We start from the raw sequence: 27,596 nt of genomic DNA on the forward strand, positions 1-27,596 counted from the left end.
CTTTGGAACAAAGGAAGAATCAAGCAGACATACACTGTAGCCTATGAATAAGGTTTAGAGGAATACGTTTCTGGAACTCCTTATGGGAGTACTTCACCTAAAAGATGTTAGAAGCTACACACACTAGCTGTCTATAAAACCTGCATATGTTGCTGATTATATTATATGCTGAAATAGAATTTTATCTGGATAAAAAGTTCTATTCTCATCATAGTACTTGAAAGAGTGTTCTTCCTGACTCCATTAAAATTATCCATGCTTTGTAGTGAATATGACTGCTAATTAGCGCAGTAGAAAGTTTTTGAAAGCTGTATTTATATGTTAGCAACTATATGACCTTGTGCATTGATGTAGCATGGTGATGTAACGTAGACTTTACTCAATGTGTTCAGAATCCCTGGGTAGTTCCTTTGGATTTTTTGTGGTGTCAGTATTTCATCTGTTCAGCTCTCATATCTCAGCTTTTCTGACTTTTCATTCAAAGCCTAAATATAGGAAAAGGTTATAATGTTTTCTTTTAATAGGACTAAAGTCCTTTAATTTATATGGCATGCTTGAAGTTATGTTCAGTCGTGTCAACGACATGGAAGGAGCCATGACTCCTGTCAGTCTTGTGACATTAGCTTACTAAGCCTATCTTAACCTGATACACTACTGTAACAGAGGGCCAAATAGTTCTGAGTAGGAGAGAGATTCAGGACTTGTACCTTAGCTAGTTTATTGTTCTTAGTAAAAATCATAAAATGTTCATGGAGCGAGATTGGCAAATTTGTTCTTTATGAATGATCTGCAGTAATTACATGTTAATATTCCAGAAATTGTTATATTTTGTTAAAAAGGTATCAAGTAGCATTATTTTTTAATCCAGTGTCTTCCAAATAAGAAAATAAAAATAAATGAGATATAATTATCTAAAAAGTATTTACTTAAAAGCTGTCAATGTCCTGATCACTTGAAAAGTAATTCTCAAAGAGTGTTACAGAAATATGGCATATTTAAGCATTACATGTTCATTATCATATAAGTAGGTATCCTAATTTATTTTTCTCTTTGTGATGCTATTGCATAAGGGATAGATAATGATAAAATGATGTTTAAAAGCTTGATTATGGTGGCATTATGTAACAGTCACTTTTCAACACAGTTATAGTGTTTCAATTTGCAAATTTTACATACTAAAAAAAAAAATCAGTGTAGCAAGCTGCAAACTTTTAAAGACTTTAAATCTGCCAAATTATAGCCACTTATTTTTGCCTGACATATTTTCAGCTTAGACCCACATAGGGGCTGCCAAACTTGTTTCTTTTCATTACCTGTTCTATGTCTGGCTCGAAGTTTAGATTTTAGAAAATGGAAAAAAGCTGTTTGTGAAATCACAAGGCTCTTGAGCTCTTAGTTTCCTCTTAGTATCAACGTTTATTTATTTAGGTTTGGGCTGGGTTTCAAAAGATTGAAATTGGAAACAGAGAAGGTGACTCTGAATACCATTTATCTGTATGTAAGCGAACATTCAATGTACATTTAATTTAAAAAATTGCTGTTTCCTACAAGAGGGAGATATTTTTCACATTGTTAAAACATTTTTAGAGGTCACTAGGTGGTCATGTCACCAGCAGGGAGTTTTTGTTTGGCAGGCTGCATTAGCAGTTAGTAACAAATGCCTCCCATGATTCTGTGTTCAAAAGGAGTTGCTTTGCAAGTAACAAATACTTACAACCTGAGAACTGAAGTATAAAAAGTAGTGACAGGGGAAAATGTTTGGAAATGTAAAACAGCATCTTTAGTGGCCAAATTGGGAGTGTTTAGGGAGTTGAAGATTACATATCTACTTTATACTTGAGCTTGGAGTTTACAGAAGCAATAATATTTTCACTACTGCACTTGTGAGTCTCATCATTTCTAGTTAGTAAAGAAGTGAAAATTTGCAGCTTACAGAAGTCCTTGGCTTGGGATGTAATTAACATTTTCAATATAATTGTCATCAGACCCTTCATACTCCTTTTTGTTTCCTGATGTGGAATTTGCATATTTTATGAATGCCTGTAAATATTCTGACTTAATTTTCCACAGATTTTAAATATTTTAAAAAGTAAGAAGGAATAAAACTGAATAGCACCAAATGTGTACAAAAAGTTTGGCCAAATCTACACTGTGAGAGAACGGAAGCCATGTTTGAGAGATTCTTCTCATAACATGTTGTCTTTGTTGATTGAGATATGGTGTGTAAACATTTGCTAGTGAGAGTACAATGGACATGTTAGTATTTGGAAAGTAAAAGTACTGTGAGTTGGACTGAAAAATATCAGTTTGTTATATATGTAATAAAATTCATTTATAAACAGATGTTGTTAGTAGCTGGAACAGTGATTTCTTCCTTTAACCTTAGAGTTCACTTTTTCCTGATGAATGTAAGACAGAAGTTCTTCCAGTGTATAATTTAGGGCCATATCATCCCACCATGCAAAAGAAAATGGGGAAGGGCTCTAGAAGAAGATAGTGCCCATGGTGATGCTAATCTGAAGCAACTGCTTGACTTTCTTAGGACTGCATTGATTCACACCTAAGCTCTGACCCTGACACCCATTCTATTCCATTGCCAAAATCTCCACAATCCCTAGGCTTTATGCAGTCAGATGCCCTTGATAGGATGGCTATATTTTTCATTTAGACTGACCATGTCCAGAGCGAGGCCTTCTTTCTAGGAGTGTCTGTGGTTGGACACATAGCCTGCCCAGTTGTGTTTCATATGAGGTATACCTTCTATGGACAGTCTGCGAGGGATGGATAAAGCCAGAACCAAGATGAATTGGACACATGAGATCTTTTCCTTTGGCATCTCAAAATACTTGTTTTTTTAAAACAGAGCTTTGCACTTCTCAAAGGAAGCCTCTTGTTGATGGACAGCGCTGAAAGTATGAGAACCAAGAATACCTCTGAACTATGGCAGGATGAGATCTGTGTGTAATCCCACCAACTCACCTTTATACTTAACTTCCACAGGAAGAAAACTCTAGAATATAAGATAGAAGAGAGCTGCTGTGCCCTCTGATCCTGTGACCTTGTGAAAACCAGGCCTCCAATCTGGATGAGCTGAAGAATAATGTGCCCCAGCTGTGCAGTCTAGATGTAGCATTGGGAACCAAGAGTCTTTGACAAAAAAAGGCGCTTGGAAAGGCACATTAGTCCAATTAATACCACATGGTGACCTTATGAGGACTAGAGTCCTTGGGGTCTGTTTTCGGAATTAGACCTGGACCAAATCTAGCAGCTGGATTTTGTTTACACTAGAGGGTTGCTGCGGTTTAGTTAGCTATACTATTGCTTGTCTGTATTGAATAGGAAAAGACCAGGCCTGCAATTCTCAATATCTCTATTTTATTATACTCAAAAGACACATTCTGATAATTTTTCTGGGGATTCCTGGCAGGAGCAATATGAAACTTAATCCTTACCTCAAGCTCTGCTGTACTAGATTAGCTCATGTATTACTATGGTTAGGGCTAGGGAAGATAGAGAAGAGTGTTATCTCAAGTCTATGGGCCAGTGATATATGAAGCAAGAAGCAAAGGACTTCTGTTTCTCATGTGTGAGTGTTACCTGGTTGCTCTAAAGCCTGCCAGCAAGCTTTCTTATTTCCTGTGTTATTGTGGGCATTCTGCTCAATCAGGAGATGTTGACCTTGTCTGACTCCTGAGAGGTATGGTTATATTTATCTTCATTATCGTGGGCTATAATCATGCAATACCTGGAAGCTGTGACTCTGTGCTGGGTAATGGCACAGTCTATGCCTAATGAGATTTACTTAAAATATTTTCTTGAGTAAGGTTTCCTAAAAGTGATCTTAGCTGATTAGAATAAGCAGTATTTACGCGATCCAACAGTTCTACGGCCCTTTGAAGGGCTCTTGTGATTTTAATTTCTGTGCAAAAGGGATCTGTGGGACATTTTGAATGTTTTTCAAAAAATTCATTTTTCTTCAATCATTAGGCTAAAGAAGTTACAGTTTTTTTAAGAACATGTGGGCTCATATTGTCACTTGTACAGTATGAAATAATCTGTAGTTTGGTGGGTTTGTTAAAGAACAGAGTTTGAGTATTTTATCACGAAGATCACTAAAAATTGATCCATGAGGCGGTAAATGTTAGTAAATGCTATTTGTTCTTTTGGTAGCTAACATATATCTGCTTCTCCCCTCCCCTGTAGCAGCTAAGGTTTCACTGCTGGAATAAATTATTTTGAAGTGATTAGTGTTATATCCATCTTTAGAAAATGAAGGCCACAGCTTTATAACTAGAAAATTTTATCAGCGTCTTTAACAAATCACCATGTGAGGTGCAGTAGTTATTGTCAGTAATCATTTCTTTGCTGACTTGGAAAAAGTCATAGTTGCTGAGACTCTATTCTGTTACTTGAAAACTAAGACCTTTCTCAACAATACAAATGTATGCTTGGGTCCTTTGAGGAATTTAAGGTGTTTCCTGAAAGGAGGTGGGGGCATGGTTGGGGTTCTGTCCATCTCTCAACTCAGAGAATCGGTCATTTTTAGGTACGGTATTGAACTTTGGGAACTGTTTTCAGCTGATATTGATGGTGCTTTTATTTATTCAGTTGACTGTACTATGACTACCTGATGTTTAGTTACCAGATAATGACATAAACCTAATGATGAGGCACTACACAGAATAAACTGCACAGACAAAGTCTGCCAGGTAGGTTTTAGCTTTGTCCAGTTTGTCCATCAATTGTCTGTGTATCAGCTGGCTGGAACTGGAGATGCTGGAGTGTGTGGGGCAGAGATTTCAGGCTAGCCAGCTTCCTGGCTTAGTGACAATGCTGGCACGACTGCAGGATGCAGGAGACTTGTGGGTACTGTGGTTAAGTGGAAGTGGCAGCAGTACCTGCTAAGAAAGAAGGCAGGTGGCAACAGCCCAGGGTTGTGAATGGGAAGAATGTCAAGGTGGATCACTCAATGGGGCATTACTTGCAGAAAGGTTGGCAACTAGTGACATCGATTACATTCGGATGGAAAGACTTCAAAAATTACTATCCATTTAGTGTTCCAGGTCCAACAAAAATTCACTGGCTAACAGCATAGGATTTGATTGTAACCAGTAATAGTTATTCAACCTGTTGAAAAAACTGAGGAAATATCTATTAGCAGTTCCTCCTTTTATTATAGTGTGCATGTGTCTTACACACTGTATTGATTGCAGAGTAGAACAAATCATTTTCTCTATTATATGAGTGGCTGGGACAGTGACGTCTTAGAAAACATAAGAAATTATTTATTTTGGAGATATTGTCAACATACGTGAAATTATGTTCCCATACATTACACTGATTTACTTTTCACTTAGGTAGTCAGCACTGATATGTTAAGTTCCTTGTTCTTCAGCTCTCTTGCTTCAAGCTAGTCTGCTTCCTGTAAATGTGAACTGAATATGTCAGCCTTTATAAACATCATATGCACTCTGTTCCTCCCAAACAATTGTAGCTGTTAGTAATTGTTCATTACAAAGTAACTTCCACTAATGTTCAGAAGCATGGAAGTAATTTGGGGAGAAATATACTTTGTTCCTTCGTACTTAAATAACTTAAAGGATAAGCTTAAGTCAACCTTAACTATGGAATCATGAGCAGTATTCACATAGTATAGTTTTAAAATGAGCAAACCAGCCAAACCAATTATGTCTTTGCCAGGTTTTTAATGCTTGAATGTAGATTTTAATGTTTTAAATATTGTATTTATTAGATTTTTACATAGTGTTTCCTACTTTTAAAAATACATAAGTTCTTTATTAACCAAAGCATTGGTTTCTATTGTTAAATCAAAGGTTTTTGTAATGAATACAATAATAGCCTATATATGTTTCTCTTTTTGGAGGAATTAAGACAGACATAGATAAATTTTCTTAGTACCCGATACTGACCTGAACTTTTGATTTTCATTAATCTTCTATTCCAGTAATGATAATGTTGCATTTTCTCTTGCAGCATCTTTTTGGCACGTTTTTGTGTTATTTTCTTATTTGGGGAAATACTATTCTAGCCAGCTAACATGGTTCTCATATGCTTTAAAATAATTTTTGGAATACTGCAAATCTTTGTTGTATTTTGAGACTGAGCATTTTCTTTTGTCTTGGACAGTGCATTCAACAGCGTAGCTACCTGTAGAGTTGAGTTGTACTAATTAACTAGTTCCCTTTTGCGCAAAAGGAAAAAATCCTACACCTACTTTTGTATCTAGACTTTGATTTGGTTAGTTCTGGCTTCTTTGAGCTGCTGAGGTGCTATTATTTCCTACCACCTGTACAGAATCTCTGCTCGTTGCAGAAATTAACAGCTGTCGTTTCATTTCTCATAGCAATGGCACTTACTTCTATTAGCATTCCTCTTTCTAGTGGCAGCTCATCTTAAAATGGATCGTATTATTCCTATGAGTCACAAGGCCACCCGGATAGCAATTTAAGACAGCATTTTCCATAGCAACTACTTCGTAGGCTCTTTCTGTCACGATTCTTTCCAGATGTGCTGTTGATTCAGGTAATGTTCAAAATCCTGCTTAGAAACATCTTTTTTTGTTGTTGTCTTGGATTCTAGAGCTCGTCCAAGGTTATAGTAAGTGTACAATTTTGTACATAGTTTTTTTTTAAAAAAAAAATCAACCATGGACATACAGAGGCCCCAGAAAATGCTCTGTATTTGATTTTAAGCAAACTTTTTTTTTGTTGCATTGGCTGGTTATTATTTTTCCAAAAGCACTATTGATTTTTGTTGCATTTACAGTCCATACCTTAGATTTTGGAAGTAATTTATAGTTTTTGACTGTACCATAGCCATTGTAGAAATTTAGCAATCTTTATTAATTTGAATGTTCATGCAAACATACCTCTTGTAGGACTATCCCTGGGGAAATCTGATTGTACGAATTTACTATCTGAACTGTCTGAGTACTTTCCAGGTTTCAGTGTTGAATCCTGCATTACTTTTGTTGTTGTGGGTTTTTTTTAACTCGACTTTAAATTTGGAGGGATAAAGTTTGTCATTACTATTGAATGTCAGATTTGAAAAAGAAAATTGAAAATTGAAATTATTTGCATTCTGCATGATGCTTCTATGCTGTGCTTTTATTTTTCCACTGCAATGTTCTTTTAAACTATGAAATTTATGCCTGTGTTAAAATTCAAGTGTACTATAATATCTTCACATCCTCTTTGCCAAAAAGTGTCATCCATCCTGATCTAAGTGTCAGGGTTTCCAATAATAATCCCTTTTGGTTTTGATTCTTTCGATCCCTTCTGATTTTGTTCTTTAATTGAATAATTCATCCTCTGCTTTTGTGTTGCTCTTGTAATGTCTAGTACAGGTTTAAGTAGCTTGGCTGCCAAATACTAAGGCCTCCTGTGGTTTTCGTTTACTTCTTAAAGAGTTCTTAAATTTTAGTAAGACCATAAACATCATTTTTACCCAGTGTTATGCAAGAGATCTGTATATTTTTCTAAGATACAGCCATCAAAAGTTTGCAAACTAACATCTACATAGTATTTTGAAGTTGTATTTTTGAAAGTATTCTGATTTTTTACTACTGATGGATTTTCAAATTACTTCTCTATGTTTTCTAAAGCCCTACCTTAAAAATAGACTTTGCACACTGGACTTAACATACTTTGTTATAACAGAAAAGTCATTTGTATCCTCCCAATTAATGAAATGCAGTAAGGAGGGCAACTCTCAGGCCTTGCAAATCTTGCAGATACAATGAGGTGGGAGGAAACATTGCTGATTCCTGTTGTTTTCCATAAGATAAAAGCAGAAAGAGTGAGGAGAAAAATGCTGCATTCTTCATTAGGAAGAAAAGATTTGAAAATATATACGACTATACACAGTCCTGTTACTCCACTGTCACTTTGAAGATTACAACAGTGCATTCATTGCCAACATGTATGTGTCTAACTGAGGAGTAAACTCAGCTGTGTGCCATCTGGATGGATCTCAGATCCTATGGTTGATGGAGACATGACTGAATGTCTACACACATAAGAGTCTGAAAGTCTAATGTCTTATGACAGGGCCACAGCTTGGTCATAGTTTTGACATGAATCTATTTTTTTTTGCCCCTAAGCATTCCTCAAAGATGAGTGAAGGGCTAGGAATTTCTCATCAGAAATTAAAAGATCTCTATATAACTGCCCCCCTGCAGACATGCCCCTTTTCCAGCTAATTCAGTGACTTTTTAATGGCAGCAAACTCTATCCAGTTCCCACTGGTTCCTCAGAATTACTGTCTGTTCCCTGCCACCCCTTCTTGTAATCTAGGTGTCTGTGCAAGCTGCTGGCCCCCAGCTCCCTGCTGTGACATCTTTCTGTGCCCCACCTTGCAGGCTCGGTAACTTCTTCAGAAAATGTCTTAATATCCCCTTTCCCCAGGAAGATTCACCTCAGTCATTTATTTTTAACATATACCTGAGAATACCCAATTAGAAGAGATACCTTCTGACATACAGAAGCTGGTATCTACAGAAGGGAGTGATCTAACTATGGAAAGAGCTGATAGTTAAAATATTGACAAGGAAGGAGAAGCAGTTTGGTTGACCTACCCAACTAATAGTAAGTGCCATATAGTTTTTTATTTCTAGTTCACGGATTTTAATAATTTAAAAAGTATCATCAAACAACTTTTCCGTAATCAATGTAGTCCTGTGGATTAAGTAATTTTATTATCCATTTTTGTAGTAAAATTTGAACTAGCTTGATCTTAACTCAAAAGCAGACTCTTTCTTTGCCCTCAGAAAGTCCTTCACTTTTGGAACTTTTCCTAAAAACTGTCAGAAATGTTATTCAAATCAATAGAGGACTTAATGTGTTAGTCCTGTTAGTCTTGTAAGATATATAAGAAGTTAATTGTTTATCAAGACTAAACATGCTACAATTTGTTGTGGATCTATCTTAAAATATCCAACTATTGTTATTTCTATTGTGATGACTCCTTATTGCCATTCAGACATCCGTCTTGCTGGGCACTAAGCTTCTCTCTGATACAGTTCAGTGATATACTTGGTGCCTCTTTCATCTGCTTTGAGAAAGTCAGTTCAAACTGTCTTCTCTGTGAGTTAATGTGTATTTTCTTAGAGCTCTAAGAATGTACATATGCCTTTTTTTAAAATGCTTCCTTAGTCTGAAACAAATTTTGAAACAGTTAACCCACCAAAGAAGATCAATAAGCAAACTTCTTTATGCAAAGTTGAATCATATGATGGTCTTCATGCTCCTGGCAATGCTTGTGAATAGCTCCATTAGCAAGGAAGTCATATAATTAAATAACATCATGTGGTATCCTATCTCTTTCATTCCCAATCTTTTAAGACACTAATTAGAGAAATATCTGTGTGCTGTTGTCTAATTCCCTCTCTCCTTCCTTCTAAAATATCTTGTGCCTGCTCCAGGCTTTCATTGTCTTTACTGATACTTTTCTGTTTTGTAGTTACTATTTTCATATGCTATATTTTGGGCGTGCAGTATTTTATTAAAAATGAAGGTGTTTTTTTCACTGAGGTAAAATGATGGAGACAGGGTTTGAATAAATGTTCTCTGACAAAATGCCTTTAGGCACTTAGGTCTTTAGACATCTCACACCTAAAGGAATGGTGGCCTGTTAGTTTGAGAATAAATATCTTAATTATCTTCTTTCCTCAGATGCTTAACTACTTTTTTTTTTTATGTTAACACTAATAATTAGTGGTGTTAATAGTTGGTTTTCTGTGACTTGATCATAAATACATAACCAATGGTTCCCAATATAATGAAATCCTCAGAAATTATATGCCTGGAGCAGTAGGTTTAAGTTTATTCTGTACCTAGCAATACCTTATCAACTAGACAAATTTAACAAAAATATTGTAGTTTTAAAAAATAAAAAATGTTAAGTTGTAATAATTCGTAGAATTTCCTGTATCTATCAAATCAAGCTATGTAACAGTTTTGACATACTCATAGTGTAGCGATAAGTAATGGATGTCGTCATGTTAATAATGGTAATGACAATTCTGACTTCACAGATCTAAATTAGAATAATTAAAGTATTAACACTGTCAGCCTATTTGGGTGTGGGGGGGTGTGTGTGTGTGTGTGTTCAAAATTCTAAGGATTTTCTTAGTTTAAAGCTAATGTACAGAATTGTACTCTGACATATTTTCAGCTAGTGGAAATTATATGATGCTGGTTTACATAATCTCTGCCTGACACCGTATTTAGTAAGTGAGCATTTAAACTATGCTCTCAGGTCAGTTATCAAATATGAATTATGCACTACCAAGAGAGTGCATTTTGTTAATCGTACTTATTCAGGCAATTTTGTTTCTTGAAACCTCAAGGCATAGATTCTAATACATATTCATATTTCTATATGTTGTTTCAAAATGGAGCTAATTATTCCCTCTGTGATATACTTTAAAGTTCAATGTGATCTACATTGAGTTTTATGAGTTTTGTTATATGTTATTCAAAGAGTAGCTGCTTGTAACTTTATGGAAATTAGAGGGAGGACCTTAAGTTACTTCTTTCAAAATCAGACTAATCTTTTTCTTAAATTTCCAATGGAAAGGAAGGAAATAGATTTTAGTATCTTTTTATTTGTGTTATCTGTTTGCCAAAAGGATAATTCTGTTGATCAGCATTTATTAAAAGTTGAAAGAAAGCCGCACTCATTCTTTAGCATAACCATGTGCTTTGTAACAAATGGCCATTTGGAATATGTTGTCAATTCAAATTAAGAACAGAATACAATTAACAAAAGTGTATGGTTTTTTAATATTCTGTCTCTGCATCTCAGTTTTATATGTCTTTGACTCAAATATTTTGAATTCTCTGCAAAGTCATTAAAACAATAGTGACTCTTAACAGTAACTTTTTTCCAAGCTTAAACATTTATTTGGCAGTTCAAAAACGTTACCAAGAACTATATTCTAGAGATCAAGCCATTCATCCTGCAAAGTACTTTTATCTTTGTCTTCTATAAACACAAAAAGCAGTGTTGAAGGATAAGAAGGCTGACAATGACAGATTACCTATAGTTTTGTTTTCCTGTTTAACTTAGGTGGACCCTGTGCAGTGCTATGTTCTGCTGTAACACAATCCCATGCATTCAGATGCCATTGTTCTTGTTCTCAGCAGTCCCATCTCTGCGCCGTATTGTGGTATGGCATAAAACAGGCAGAGGTATTTTCACCAAGTGTTGGTTGCCTTCCTATGGAGAATCACACAAAGCCAAATGAACAATAGGAGTCAATTCTAGTAAAAAGCTGCAAAACCCAGAAATAATTGTCATCTTCTAACTTCAGCTGTGTTTTGCAGCACTGTGAATTCTTTTTTTTTCCTCTGCATTTCTCACAAAATCTGAAGCTTGTTATATCTACTCACGTGTGAGCAATGCCGGCCATTTGAGTGAAATGATAATGCAGTGGTTATTGAAGCATGATCTATGAAACTACGATGTAATTGCTTTCACAGATGAATATGTCTTTTCTGAGGGAGTCTGTTTTACTTAGCTGTCATTTCTAAAACATAAATCATCGAGACATCAGAAGTGCAATGTTATAGGGCTTGAAAAAGTTCAGAGAATTCAAAGGGCAGTTGAGTGCCTACTTCTTACTTGAAAATGAGCCCCAAAGATGGACATGAAGTTCCTTCTTTGCCTTTTAAAATTTCTCTCTGAACTTGTACCTTTACACTGGATGATTTTTGCTTAACAAAAGACCTATATGCACATTCCAAATTGCTATTAAGAAGAAAAAAAGGAATAATTTAAAATTGCCAATCTAAAGACAATACAGTTACTGTTACTGGGGGTATAAGGAGAGGTGTGGTTATGGGAATAATGAAACATAAGGAAGAAGCACTGAACTGTGGCTCTGGGGAGATAAACTGGAGGAAAAGGACAAATGGATAAGAAAGCTGCTTTTTCAAGAAACTCCTCCATGACTATTCAGAACCATGCCTGCTCTTTTCCTTCTTTCCATTTACTCTGAAATTTCACATTAGGGACAGCTGCTTCTTTCTGTTTCTCCTTGATTGTAGCCTAATGAAAATTTACATCTAATACAGGTGTACTACAGAGACTATTCGTTGTCTATCTCACACAGTGTAAGCTTTGATATCTCCCCCTCACATCTGCTTCCAGCAGAAGTCTTGATCAGATGGTAAATTCAAGCACCTCAGAATATGAGGAAAAGTGCTTGGTGGGTTGGGCTGGTGGGCTGGGGTGTGTAAGAGTGGAACCCCCCGTCTTCCTGTCCCATAGTTAATGGAGCAGTCCTCTCTCCTTCTTGGTGTGTTTGGGCTGTGGAGTGTCAGTAGTTCTCTGTGCTTGCTGTAAGGGCACCAGGCCAACGTGAAGTGCTATTTCATGCTTTTCTTCTGAAAGTATTTCAAAAGGGATTGTTCTTTGAAAACAGTGCAAAATAATTGTTCATTTAAAAGAAGTAAGCTATAAATATGCTTTTGTAAAGCATATTTAGTACTGTAATTGGAGAGACAAATTTTCTGTCAGCCTCAGACATACAATTCTTGGATAATCGTCTAAAATCAATAATGACTGAATTTACATGTCTGTGTCACACAACTAGCTTAGACCTACAACTCTGTTGTTAAATATACAGATTTTTAATTTCATGCTTGTGATCAGTATGTCTTGTTTTTAAAGAAAAAGCTTTAAAATACCAAGAATATTCTGAAGTTTATTTTCTAAGATGCATGCACATCCATAATGGATTAATAGCATGTTTTAACAAACCATTTATTTGCTTTAGGAGTGACAGAGAGAAGCTGTTTCAAACGGGATCTCTCATCACCGTCTATCTCCAGTCACCTCCTACTGAACTTAAGGTTGAATACTGGGGGTCATGAGGGAAACAAAACAATAATTAAAGGGAAAAAGTTGATTGAGCTGGTTTTTTTCTCCTTCAGTACGATTAGCATGTGAGAAGCTGGCTGAGTACTCTACTGTATATCATTAGTTCAAACATTTCTGACTTAGTTTAACTTTAATTGTGACTTTTTAAGTTGCATTTCTGTATTTTGTGGAGAACGGCTTGAGTAGTAAAGACAGTAAAAGTTCTTGTTAGAAGATCTTGTTTCTATAAATCTTAATCTTGGAATTCTGTTAGATTACAATTGGACTGTTTCAAAGAACTCACCCCACTTCCTGAAAAGTTGTCATGAGTTCTTTTATTAAAGCTCAGAAAATTATTCTTAGACTAACAGAGGTGGGGAGTAAAGCAGGAGTGTTTACAGAGTTCACTTCTAAATTGACTGTGATAAGTGGCAATGCAATGTATTATGATTAGAGGTTTCTGGGAGACTCTTTAAGAAGGTTAACTGCAAGGCAGCTCTCAAAAGAAAGCATTCATCTTAGTGGTCATCCTTCAGTGTTTTATACTACTGAGATTTTTTTGTGGGTGGTTAGAACAATTTTTTGTGTTTTATTAGCTGTATCTTGAATACCTCCTACAAACTGAATGACAGTTTAGGGCTATTAAATCTGTTCTTAGTACATTTTTTTTATCCATAGTTAATCTTGACTAAATATATGCTAGTGAGCAACCCTTTTTTCTCAGTTGTTGCCCATATTTGTTAAAGAAATTATTCCATTTGACATTTGTTTAGGCTGCAGTTTGATAAAATACTGTGTACAATATACTTTTTCAGTTTGGCATTCAACAGAGTCTTTCATGGATTTATTTCTTCTTGCATTATCTTATCTTCCCTTCTAGTATGCTAAGGCTTCCTTTTCGTATTAAGTAATTTTTTTCACTCCAAGACAGACGCTTTCACAAATGCATACTCTATGTCTGTATTGCTAGATATCTATAAGATTGCGTTTTTCAGGTGTTAGGTTACATTTATAATTGAGTTGCTTTGGTATCATCTGCTTTATCTAATCCTATGTATGATATTTTTCTTTAATTCAAGTTGTTCTTTAACACTACTTCCAGTGACTTTACTAAAGGATTTATATGATATTATACTTTTTGTTTGTCTAAAAGCCATGTCTATTATCAGATTAATAGTTGATAGATCCTCCAAGGAAAGGCATCTTCGTATTTCACTGTCACTGAGGAATGGCCTATGCAGTATAAAGTCATTCTTATCTGTATTTGCTGTCATGGAAATTTTCACAGAAACTTGACCATTCTCAAGTTTTGTATTGTTCTTTCTTACTATAGATGTAGAAACTTAAATGTAAAAGGTCTTTTCTTCCAGTCGTAGGAACGCTAGCAAGCATAAGATGGAAGCAGATTAAACATGACATTAACTCCAAGGACTACTGTCTTAAATGGGACAGAGAGTAAATCAGCTTTGAAACATTGAATCATTGAATAATTGGCAAGGTCATGTCTTGGGGCAAGATCAACTATACTCATGTCATTTCTTACAGATATTTGCCTAAATTGTTCAAAAAGACTTCCACTGGCAATGACCATCTTTCCCCAGCAATTTCTTCCAGTACTCAATTGCTGTTCATACTTACCTGCCATTATCATTAGACCTTGGCTAGATATTAGGAGGAACAAACCACAACTTTTTCTCCTGCAATTTATGCACATTACTTCTTGTTCTGTGTGCCATGGATATGGAAAAAAATGTTCTATTTCAATTTAACATAACATTTTATATTCTCATTATCATGTTGCCACTCGCAGACTATTTATTGTTGTTTTTTCCAATGTTTTCTTGTCAGTCATTTCTCTAACTGCTTTTGTTGCTCTCCCCTGAGCAGTCTCCACATTTTTCATGGAGAATCATATCCAAACTGAATTCAGTATTTCAGCTAAGGTCTTCCTGAAATCACGTAGGTCAGAAGAATCACTTCTGTCTTGCAATCTATTTCTGTTTATACTTCACAGTATGATGTTTGCCTTATTCACAACAGATTATTAACATGGAGTTCTCCTTAGTTTTCTAGACGGCATCTTTGGTTTGTCAAGACATTTTTATTCCTGTCTTCATGGCACTTGAAGATCCTTGCAGTATCAAGTCTCATTGTGAAATGTAATAAGTAGATTTTCTAGTCCATCATCCATGTAGTTAATGAAAATATTAATCAGAGTGGAATCCTGAACAGCTTTGGGTGGAATACTACTTGAGTAAATAAATTAATTCCTGGCCATTAGGAAGGGAATTGTTCCTTTCGTCTTTCTTTTGTATTTTAGTATGAAGTGACTTTAAGTATACTAAGATATTTGTGCAAGTTTCTTGGTACTTCTCACTGGAATCATTAGTACCTTAAGCCCTGATCTCGCAGCTGCAAGTGTGCTCATCAAGAGGCTGTTATATTCACTGTCTTTGTATTAAGGAGACTATCTTGAGGTAGTAGGTTGCTGTGGAGTAGAATGCAGTCAGGCTTTGCCAGGGGAGGAGAAGTTTCATTTCATGAGTTTTGCTTTTCCAGGGAAAAGTTCTCCCTCTCCTCCTTGTAATGAGCAACCATATTATAGTGGAGGATATATAGATTGGGAATCCTAGGAATTACTTTACGTATGTCAAAGGAAAATGTACAGAATAATTACCAATGTGGAGCAAATGCTGTTAGATTTAATATGTATTTTATTAATCTGAGAGTTTACCTAATTTTACCGTGTATGGTTAGAGTGATTTTTCTTGGTGTTAAAAGTACGACCCTGTTATTTGTATAACAGATTAGTTTGCCAAAAAAGAGAGGAAAAACTACTAAGAGCAAAAAGGATTACTCTTTATAAATATTACTGTTAAAGAATGTCATTTAATTCAGTGCTCTAATAAATTATTTTAAAATGTATTTTATTACCATAATTTATTAAACAATAAGGAGACATTTTGGCTGCAAATAGTGATAACATCTCTATTGAACTGTATTTGGATAGTCTTTTTTTTTCCTGACACAGTAGATAATTAGGAATTATAAATTACACTTGCACTCTTAAGCGTGTTAGCTGGAGAGTATATCAGACTGTATGTTGCTCTTGGTGCCAGTTCAGGTCTTGATTTTCAAAAATTCTTGCACAGAAACGCGTGATGACTTTCTGTTTCTAGCAGCAAAGCAGAAGTGTATTACTCACCTGAAATTTAGATGAAGACCTTGCCACCTGTTTACATTTTTGAATGAAGTTTAATTCATGTTTGTAAGAGAGGAAGTCATTAGTGTCGGTTCTTTTGCTGGCTTCTTAGCCTTGTTCCTAGTGGTCAGATAATCTAATTTGAAATGTTTCTTGCAAAAATGGTGATACTAATTTTTTAGCAGGGTCACTGGGTAGCTAAAATAAATTACTTCTGTTCATCAGATTTGGTTCTTCCATAGGAAACCTGAAGTATGTTGACAGGGTAGCACAACAACTTTCACAGATGTGGGTAAACCTGTGTGTGATATGTAATAAATGAGATATGATAATGTAGAGCTCCAGGTTCTATACCCACAGGCTGCTTCATAAATGCTTGGATCTCTTCACTTATGATGCCTCACCAACATGGGCAAGGTATTTTTCAACTTCTATCTCCCAGGGACTTAGTGGAGGAACTGTAACTCTGGTAGGATGCTAGGCCATGCAGAAGTAAAGGAGGCCGCTTCTGTTTTGTTAGATGCCCTGTCACAACCTGCATCTTTATTTTGTACTCTGTAAAATAATAACAAAAACTGTTGGGTGTCTCTGTTTTCCCTCTGTAATGAAGTAGTTAATTACTAAGGATGTAAGCAACCAACATGTATCATTTGGTAGAATATACAGTCTCGCTCTGCTGAACTCTAGTTAACCCGGATGCCTGGTCAAATGCCACTGGATTATATATTTGAGGTTATTACTGTTCAGATTATCCATGATAATAGACACAGATAATATGCCGACGTACTCCAGGAGTATGTGCAGACAGGTGCAGACAGATGCAAGCTTGCTCTGCCCACACTCGGCGCAGGCTGTATGCAAGCCAGTTCCAGTCTGGAAGCCATCAGCATGTTGCGTGGCACTATGCCCAAGCTAAAACACCTTGTCTCTTAGGTATATGAGGCTTTACATCTTCTGAACTGAAGCTGACTCATATTCAGGCGGCTTCAAGAGTACTGGCAGTGTGAGTTTGCATTCAGCTGCCCAATCCGTGTAGATGTATTCATCGTTCCACATTGCTGTGGAAGGACTTCAGTAGAAATCCTCACCCTTGTATTCTTGTGCAATCATCTCTCAACATTCGTAGCTTTAAGGCCTCCCAACTCCACTTACATTTACTGTAAAGATAAGAATTTTAAAATATATTGGCAATAATTTTGGGGGGCCAATTCAAACTTGTGTATGTGCTGTGGGTTTGATTCAAATCTTAGAGCGTCTCACTGGAGCACTTACAGAGTCATATGACAGCAGCTATTTCACATGACTATGAACCATTATTTCCTGGAAGTGTTTGGTATGAATCATTATTTCCTGGAATTAAATATTTGGTTATGTATTTTCCCAAGACAGGAGAAGTAGTATACTGAATGGAATTATCCTGTGAGATGCAAGACAATAGAGAAAAAAGATTTTGTTAGCTTTCCCTTGCAAAAACATTCTCATAACTTCTGGTTGGCTTTCATAATCCCTCAACACCATCAGCTGAGAAAAAGCATGCTAGGGTCTGCAAAATCTTGTGGGTTTGGGGCTGCAGAATCCAGAGTGCAGATTTTTCAAAGTGTGTTGACTGGCTCTCCTCTCCTGTGGAAGTTTTTACCTCATCTGCTGCTTTAAAGTGGGGCTAGAGAGTGTTGTGCTGTTGAACAGTTATGACCACAAGAACATGTGAACACTTTAGCTGGCAATACAAAAAAGATGGATGTGAGTGAATCCCATTATCAGATGTTGAAATGATACAAAATAATTCAGTAGTTCTGACTCTTCTTTCTCACTAGTCAGGTTTGTGTTTTCACTGGCAATTTTGAGGCAGTGAAATAATCTAAACTTTGGAGGAGAAGTAAAACTTCAGTATAGCTTCATGTAGTTTTCAAGTCAATTTAAAACTTTTATTCCATTTGTGGCTTTTTACAGCTGTAATATATGTTACATATAATTAAATAACATTATATATAATTAGAAAACTCATAGATGGCAAGTATTTACCATGAAATTTGCTATCAGATGAGCAGACGTATTGGCTCTGGCTGGGATAGAGTTAACTTACATAACTTAAGAATTAATCTAAATATATTTAAAAACCTTGGAATTTCTGAGATGTAGATTTCTTTACCTATTTTCATTCTGAGTGTGTTGGGTTTGTGATGGTTCTGTCAATGTTTATCTTCAGATATTAAATAAGTATATCTTTAGGCTGATAATTATTGATAGAATATATAAATCTATAGATAGAATATATAAATCTATAGATAGATTTATATTTTGCTGTTTACCAGAAGTACCTACTTTACAGCAATGATTACCGTGAATTAAAGATTAGATTTTAGTCCCACTGGTGTTAGTTGCAGACAGGGCAAATCTTTGTGCTACATATGCTGAAAACCAGAGGAACATTGTGAAACCTTTCTTTAAATAGCAACAAAATTGTTGCTTGATGCAAGTTAAAAATTGGAAAATGTTCCTTGATGCAAACCACCGGGACATCGTCAAAACTTCTGACTAACCTTTCTTCATAATTTTAGTACAATCTGCTATCAGAGAACTGTAGAGGAACTAACCTAATCTTACTTAATTTAGAAGAAGGGTATTTTACATAATAATGCAATATGCTGTTTCTTTGGCTTTAAAGTCATAGAATACCTGTTGCTGACGCTTTCTGTGAGAAAGCTTATGTTATCACCCCTGAAAAAATCCTCACCTTCTAGAGTTAGGACACATTTCTAAAACAGAAAAGTACAGACTTGTATGTCAAAGTTACTGCGGACAAAAAGCTGAAATTGTGTTACATTTTTCTTTCTGTTTGAGCTGGATGCTCAAAAGAGGGCATATTTAGATTTTATATGGTGCATAAATTCTCTGCTTTCTGCAAGGTGAGAGGAATTGTTGAATACAGTAGCAAATCGGCTTTCTTCTATTTCAGTGCATTAAAAAGTTAAGATTTTAAAGAAAATGTTAAGGAATCGATATTGTATTTGAGCATAACATGTGAAAACGCCAACAGTCTTTTACAAATTACCATGCAGCAAGTTTTATGCATTATTATGAGGTTTATAGGAAACAATATACCTATATCTCATTTCAGATTAGCATTATGGATATGTGACCCTTTGATATATTTTTTTTCTTTAATACCTGTTATTTAAAGTAATTAATAGCGTTCATTTAAATTAAGACTGTTGGAGACTTATGGCATCCTCTTTTAAACATCATTTAACTCTGATTAGAATGAAGAAGACAGAATAATAAATGAGACTATTTAAGTGTATGACTAAAATGCAACTGTTTATCTAAAATTGATCCATGTCTCATAACTTTGAAAGTAAAATAAATGAGTTGTTTTTCTTTGACTCCATCAGAAATATTGTCCTTTAAATATTTACATTAATACATTAGGAACTTTGAAATAAAAGTGAAATAGCTTTCTTGACATTTTTGCTGGCAAGCTGAAAGACTGTGAGAATTCCAAACTTCTAGCTCACCTTGACTGTGTGAAGTTCATGAGCCGTATTCTTACGTTTATTAGCAGTTGGAGCTTAAGGTTAATTTATGGCTCATTTATCCATGTTTATTTTTTAATGATTGATCTTATATAGTTCTGGAAAAAGACATAGGCCATAACACATTCTGTTCTAAAAGCTATTAAGTATTATATGCTTTTTCTTGGCTGATAAGTCATGGTCTGTCATTGAATGCATTGTAGAAGATGAATATATTTCTTTTATTTAGGAAAATAAGGGACAGATTATGGCCTTGCCAACATGAGCATTTTAGAGTACAAGAAATAATAAGATACTGCAAGATCTGTGTTTCCAACTGCATGTTGTAAAAATTACCTTTGTCATATGCCCTCACAAACTATTTACGATGTGACCCTGCTAGCTTCTGTGTAATTCTATATGTTTCTGAGTGCTGTAAGTTTCTTTTTGCTTTATGGAGATTGAGGGGTCAAGATTCCAAAAGAAAAGATTCCTCATGAACAATTAGATCAAGGAACTTCTTTTCTAGATGTAATATTTTACTTCTAGAATTATAGTTTTGTGGTGACACAATGAATAATAATAAATCCATAGGAAAACATTTAAGCAAATGTGAGGACGATGTCCAGAGATTTCTGTACTGAAGTCTCTAGGGTACCAAATTACCAGGATAATATAAAAATATGTTTTATCTGTATCACTTTGCTTTTTATTATTTAATCTGTATGATTTGAATAATTCACAACAGGTTTATGTAAGATATTCTAGAATTCAGGAAAGTGAATTTAAAAAAATAAATACCAAAGATTTTTAAAAGCAAGACATTTCACAGAAATATTGTTCGATATCGTATTGTAGTAAAATAGACTGAGGTAAGTGTTTTATGAAATAGTTGAATTATGAAAAACCTATAAAGAGAACTTTTTTGGCTAATCAGTTTATTTCATTATTTGATTACACTTGAAAATGTTTGCTATTTAAAGAATGTTCAGAAGGTAGTTGATTGTTCTCCCATTTTTTTTTTTTTATATTTTATCAGACAGGAAGCTTTGCTTGCTGCAATTAGTGAAAAAGATGCAAACATTGCCTTGCTTGAACTGTCTGCTTCAAAGAAAAAGAAGACTCAAGAGGAAGTAATGGCTCTTAAACGAGAGAAGGACAGATTAGTACATCAGCTAAAACAGCAGGTGGGGAGACGTTAATTTTCATACTTTCATGGCAATAGAAAATTGGCATTATTTTCATTTGTAATGTTTTGTTCTAACCTCATATTGAAAGTCTTCAAGCCAGGTCTGACATGTGACAGCAGTTATGAAAGGTAGGAGGTGTTCAGTGTAAGTGTTTCTGTATTGCTTCTCTATGGTTGTTAAGTATTTAGCTGCACGTTTGCTTGGCTTATATTATATGCAGGCAATACACTTTCTGTTTTCCCTCCTCATATAGCTTCCAACCTTCTTCATTATATGAGATAGAGGAAAGCAGATGCTCCTTGCCATAAAGCAAGATCTATCCATTCTGTTGACTCTTTCTAACCTTCTTCTGTTCAGTTATTTGCTTATCTGTTGTAAAATAAAAGTGTTTTCAGAAGGTCTCAGGCTTTCTGAGAAGTTATCTGGAAATCGTGATTATCCTTAAAATAAATTCTCAAATGAGTAAAAATCACCCTGTCTTCAACACTCTAAGTCATTTGAGGTTTTAATAAAAAAACCATGTAGTTACAAACTCTAGAATAGATTTTATCATAAGCAAATTTAATTTATGTTCTGCTTTATTAATGAGGAAAATAACCATACTAGACACAGTACACATGTACCAGACACAGTACATAGGTCTCTTCTCTGTCTAATTAAAACACTTAAAACTCTGCATAGTGTGCAGTGGCTACTCCCCCTGATTTTTAAAAGGTAATAGTCATAGCCAGAAGAGGTACTGTAGGCAAGACAAAGGATGTTCAGATAATCTAGGTACTCAAGACCTGTGCTATGTGTCATGTATATTTTTAAACACCTTTCCTCTTTCAGAACAGTAAAAAAGATGAGAAAGATGTTTTCAGACCATGTCTGAAGGTGTTGTATCTGATGTTTTCCTTTGTGTGACATTACTGAATTCTGTCATTGTTGCTTGAGGAGGAGGAGAATACCGTCGGCAAAATCATTCTGGTCTCCTTAGCCTGTCAAAGTAACCACTCTGCTGTCAGGCAGTATGCCACTTTACAAATGAGCATGCCACGTTAATAATGTTTAGGGCATACTGCATCGTCAGTGTTATGATTCTTTATTCTGAATCATGCATTACATACTGTAGAACTCCAAGCACTCAATAACGGAAAGTTAAGGAAAACCCTTGCTGCTATGCTACATTCCCAATGGCTCTGACCTCATGCATCTAATCATTACAGCTTTTTCCCACAGGTCTATAAAAATAGGAACCAGCCCCTGAGCGTGAACTTATCCACTCGTGATGCTGACTTCATTACAGACATTCCAGCCAAGTACCTGTGTTCTAGCCATGATGCACTCATGTCTCAGGTCAGTCAGCTGGCCAAGAGACATTTCATCCAAATTTTATATGCTAAATAGGCAGGCGTGCTTTATGCTATTTAGTACTTCATCCCACTGTGCTGCATCGGAGCAGAGAATGTTAAATTCCAAATAATTTTAGGGATTTTTGTTTTGGTTTGCTTTGGAAAAGAGAAGACAGATATTTTCTCCTTTGGATATCTTCTTTTTTCACCTTTATCTTTCATTAGAGAAGAGTAAATGAATACACCACTTTGCCATGTTCCATGATACCTGTCATGGATATTTTTAAAATGTTCATCAGAGACTTGGGCAAACTGTTTTTTTTTAATTTTGTTTTGTTTTGGTTTGGTTTTGTTTGGTTTTGTACCTTTAAGCTATGGCTGAAAAGTGTTCAAAACATTCATAACTTTCTTCAGACAGAGTGAAGGAACAGCAGAAGAGGATTGCTAGAGAGGCATTGTTTTGGATGACTTCAGTTAGAAGTGTAACCAAATACTTCAAATACCTCCATTATTTATAGTGATAAAGATCTTCAGTAAAGCTATTTAGCTAGATTAAATTGATGCCAAAATAATCTCCCTGTTATCTCAGACACCACAAAAAAAAGAGACACCAGGAACAGGAATGTGGTTTAACCAGGTCACCACTTTATTACACTTAAGAATTATCTGATAATAGAAGTTGTAGAGATCATTCATACTTCTTTAATCCCTTTGGGTAGAACCACTGTCAACCCCCAAAATTTTCACATGTGCATCCAACACAAAGGCTTGTTAGTACTACTCTTCCTTGCTATATGACTATGCCGGACGGCAGGGGGGAAGTGGCGGATTTTACACTGTGTGATATATCCACCCTGTTCCTCAGTTTCTTTGAGAGATGCTGTCTCCCAATCTATTTCTGATTCACTAGAACTTCAGTGAATGATCAGCTGCAGCATCAAATTTTTTCTTATGGCCTTATTTTTCCCATCCCCCATTTCCACAGCTGTTATACTGCTGAAAGAAAGAAGAAAAAAAAGCCTAAAATGATCATGAAAGGAGAGATATTTATAAATATTAGAAGATGACTCACCAGATAATGCTAAACATTAGGCCCCAAATCCACACCTGTTCTATACTGTAGGAGGAATTTTTGCTTTGAGAGGCAAAATAACATGGTGGGCAATGATAAAAATCTATATTCCCTTCATGTATCTACAATAGCAAATGGACTTTTGATGCATCTACCTATCCAATCAAGCAGGAAGCCTTCTGTTCATGGCTACGGGAGAACTTATCAAGGCAGCAGGGCAAAGGATAAGAAATGCAGACCTTAAAGAATCCAAGGAGTTTCTGTTTATGTTGCTCTCGCAAAGGTTCTCTGTCTTTCAGTTAGTGATGGGAAAGCTAGGCTGCATATGAAGCACTGTGGCTGAAAACCTTATTAGCAGAGCATTACTAAGAGTAGGCTTTGCCTGTTCCACAAAGAAGCATCAGCTGATAAGAGTAAATGTGTTGCAGAAAAACGCCTCCTTTCTGCTTCGGCATCTGCAATGCAGACATTTATTCTGATATATTTATATCCTAGAGGAAGTCCCATTCTTGATTTGTGCATCAAATAATGCATCTCCTGAACATGAAAAATACTGTTATATCTGTTCTGTGTTGCTACAAAATTGCTACTATTACAGGTGCATCAATTTTAGATTTCTTCATTAAATGTAAAAATATTTTCTTCTGTGTTTCAGAAGAAAGTTGGTTTACTCCACTCATTTTTCTGTCTTCCTTTTACAACCCCTGTGCTACTTGTAATGTTCTCCAAATTTTGCTGAGAAGCGTTCTCTCCAGAACCAGGCTTTCATTTCACCATTGTGTTATACCTACAAAACAGAAGGGCAGTTGTTGCAGTGTAAAGCAGCAGTTAATACGGATTACGTCTTAAATCATGTAGACAAGCTATTGGGAAATAATTTGTAATTATTTTAGAGTGCTAACTGAAGTTAGAAATTTGCTTGAACATAATTTCACCTTGCCTGGAAATCTACATGCACTGTTGTAGATGCCAGCAAAGCTCATATAGAAGCAATGTCCTAGAGTTTCTTTAGATAATCTTGTTATATTTTCCACATACTCTCCACTGCAGAGTCCATGTGGTCATGCTGCAATTGAGCTTCTAATTGCATCTGCTCTCCTTATGTCCTGCATGTCTCCCAAGGACATCTTGTTTTTCAAAGACTTGTCATTTTAGTGAAGAAGCAATAATTTAAAATTAGCCTTCAGTGAGGATGAGCTTTACCATTTGAAATAGAAAATATTATTTCAATCGAATTTTATTTTGTGATCTTTATAGACAGGTGAATCACTTTGGCCTAAATAAGCTGTTGTGAAACTTTAACCCTCGTACTGCATCATCATATATCTGACAGTTTGATTTGCTTTTTGCTTTTGTTTACAGTTTGGGGAGTTTCTTTCTATCTCAGAAACTCTCTGAGTCTCCGTTTCTGCTGCTGTCTCTTTCAGTGGCATCCTAGACTTTTTCATGTAGTTGATAAACTCCAATTCCATATTTCTAGCAATCTCAAATCATGCTGTACTATGGATCATTGCAATGGATAATACCTAAAAAGGCGCAACATTATGCTCCAAGCCTAGGATGCTGGTTTGCTATTGCTGTTGATGTGGTGGCTTCAGTGTCCAAGGTATGATTGCTGTAGCTTGGAAAGTCCTCTGCTGATATGAAAAAGTAAGTACAAAGGGCTTTTTTTGAGAGAGCTACAAAGGCTGTTTCTTGAGAGAGGGAGAAGGAGAGGTATGTATGTGAATTCATCAGAATCCAAGATTTCTGGTTGTATACATGAAATGCCCACAAATATCCTCTTTGAGGTGTAAGAAAAATCACTGTCTTCCTCTGGAAAATCCTGTTGATGAAAGTAAATTTCCTAGAGTCAGAATATTTTTCATACAAAAAATGTGAATACTCCTCCTTAATATTTCCATGTGCAGGAGAGGGCCAGCTACTGCTCTTTCACCTAACTCTGATGAGGCCAATGAGCGTCGCAATTTAAGGGAAGGGGTTGCGGAGTTTTAATGGATATACTTTGTAACATTTATAGATGCTTACCTAGTTGGAACATCAAAATGTTTGCAAATTCATCTAGTGCTGCTCAGAATGCTGTACAAGAGCTGTGGTGGCTCCCACCATGTGAAGTCATTGTAGGCATCAAAAGCCTGCTTCATATTTAAAGAGATAGGGCACAGTATGTAATAGATGTCTTAAAGGTTCAGGAGGTCAATTCTATTAAACTCAGTGGCGTAACCCAAGGTATTGAGGTTACTCAGAGAATTTTATTGTTATTGGATTAAGGCCAGAAAAACAGATTCTATCGCTGTGCTGTAATGTATCGCAGACTTGCACTGAGATTGCATTGCCTAATGCAAATGTAGCTGCTTTTACCACAGACTTACACTGTGAAAAAATTTTCTAATCACTCTGGTGAAGCATCCTGGTGTATTTTGTATTTCAACTGGAAGCTTCTTGACTCTCCATAAGCTTCCTTAGGGTTGCTTCAGAAGAATATTAACATTGTGCTACAGGCAATGAACACGAAAAGTTCCATGAGAGGAAGAAAATTACTAAGAGCTTTTCAATATTTAGGAGTAACAGACTATTGTCTAAACAGGCAGCATTCTGGCAAAGATAAAACAAATACAGTGTACTGCCTGCTTAGGCATAACTATTCATCTTAGTGTATTCCTGTCATAAACGATGTTATTTTATGTCTTTTATTTTTTAATGTGGTTTGTCTTACAACAGTGAAGTCGGTTATTACTCAGTTTGGAGGCAAAGTATTTACTTCCCAAATGCGCCCTCCCCCCAAACTCGAAAGGACACCTGAATCCTTTTCTTTTTAATTAATCAATTATTTTTTAGTCATAAAATGTCAATGTTTTCCACATTGACAAACGTACTGATTTCCATTGCTCAACAGTGCCTGCAGACTGACAAAGGACATCCCAATAGTAATTTAAACTAAAATAGAATTAAACCAGAAATAGAATGTGCTCAAAAAAGAAAGTTTAAAAAAGTCTCAATTGCAAATTTCAGGTTTTTTTCTCTTTTTAAATAGTTCATGACTTTATATATAGTGCTAGGAGCATTATTTGCAGTTGAATGCCTTTCTCCAATTTTTCTATTCTAATTTTTCTAGCCTTTGGGAACGTCAACCAGATTGTAAACTACCAAGAGATTGATTTTGAAGTAATTTGTCACAATTCTTCACACTAAAAAAGAAAAAGAAGTATCTTAAAGAAATGAAATATACTGCCTTTGTAAGGGAATGAGAACATATGTGATTTATTTTAAATATGAAGCTACAGATGTACATATATTAAAGACCAAAATATTATTTATGTGAATGAGTTGAGCAGACTTTTTATGGATTGTGACTGTATGAGTTTAAGTAAAACTTCTGTTATTTCTAAGCTGGAAGAAAAGCATTAGTTTTATCTCAAGTGCTGGCTTAATTTTACAGGTTTTTTCACATGATATTTTGATAACCTAGGAAAATTATTTGTATCACAGTGTATCTACCTGTAAAATTAGTAGTAATAATACTGACCTCTGTGTTGCAAACACTTTCCCGTAAGAAACGAGCATATTTAATTGTAATGATCTAAATACAATTTAGCAGCTGCAAGCTGTCAGTTAAATATTTATTGTTTAGTGGTTTAAATAAATGGGAAGCATAGTAATGCACTCCCAGCAAAACAGAACCGCTGGAATTGTTTTGATTCACACACCAAATGCTGTATTTTGAGAGCCGTAGAACTTTGTAATAGCCTTAAAAAACCTTTCAGAAATACAGTATTAAACAAGATCACCACAAGGGCTTGGCTGAGTGATTACATAATATTTATAATCACCCTGGCCAAGATTCCTTTTGAGAATTCAGAGACAGTTATTTTTAGAGAAATTTGTATAGTGATGCAATCCTTCATGAAATAATTAGCTTAAAGTCCATTTTTAGAACATCTCAAGAGATTTTGGTAAGAGCAGAAGACACTGCTATGTTACTGATTCATTCTGAACTTGGATACTGCGAGAAAATTTCCCAGTTGCCTCTTTGCTTTTGGGATATAGAGCCAAAAATGTAAGTGGAGTTGGCCAAAATGCGAGGTCTTCTAACTCCTTGAGAGCATTTTATTTTTCTTCTCAGAACATGAAATTAGAAACCTTTCCAGTGTTTTCAAGACTGCAGGTGTACAAAATACTCTGGCCAGAGGCAAAGCTGGTGTTTGGCAGTCTTCTCTAGTCTATTAGTTCACTACTCTGTATTTCATCACATGAACATATTGCTAATGAAACAAAAAAGAGTGAGAAACAATCAAGGAATTTTAAAAATCTGTGTAACCGCAGTTTCTCAGCAAATTAACCACTAGCAATATTTCCTCTTGCATGCAATACATAGAAGTATTTCTTACTAATTAACTTCCA

The 27,596-nt window shown here is 35.5% G+C and overlaps 1 protein-coding gene across 1 annotated transcript in view; it reads left to right on the forward strand.

Annotated features, from left to right (window-relative positions):
- Positions 1-27,596, forward strand: part of ERC2 (ELKS/RAB6-interacting/CAST family member 2) — a 526,287-nt gene that overhangs the window by 350,388 nt on the left and 148,303 nt on the right. The window contains exon 17 of the mRNA XM_075159071.1: positions 20,639-20,786. Within this exon, the coding sequence (XP_075015172.1) occupies positions 20,639-20,786 (148 nt within the window). The remainder of the gene's footprint in view (positions 1-20,638; positions 20,787-27,596) is intronic.

This window comes from Calonectris borealis, chromosome 10 (genome assembly GCF_964195595.1).
Source record: "Calonectris borealis chromosome 10, bCalBor7.hap1.2, whole genome shotgun sequence".
NCBI classification, from domain to species: domain Eukaryota; kingdom Metazoa; phylum Chordata; class Aves; order Procellariiformes; family Procellariidae; genus Calonectris; species Calonectris borealis.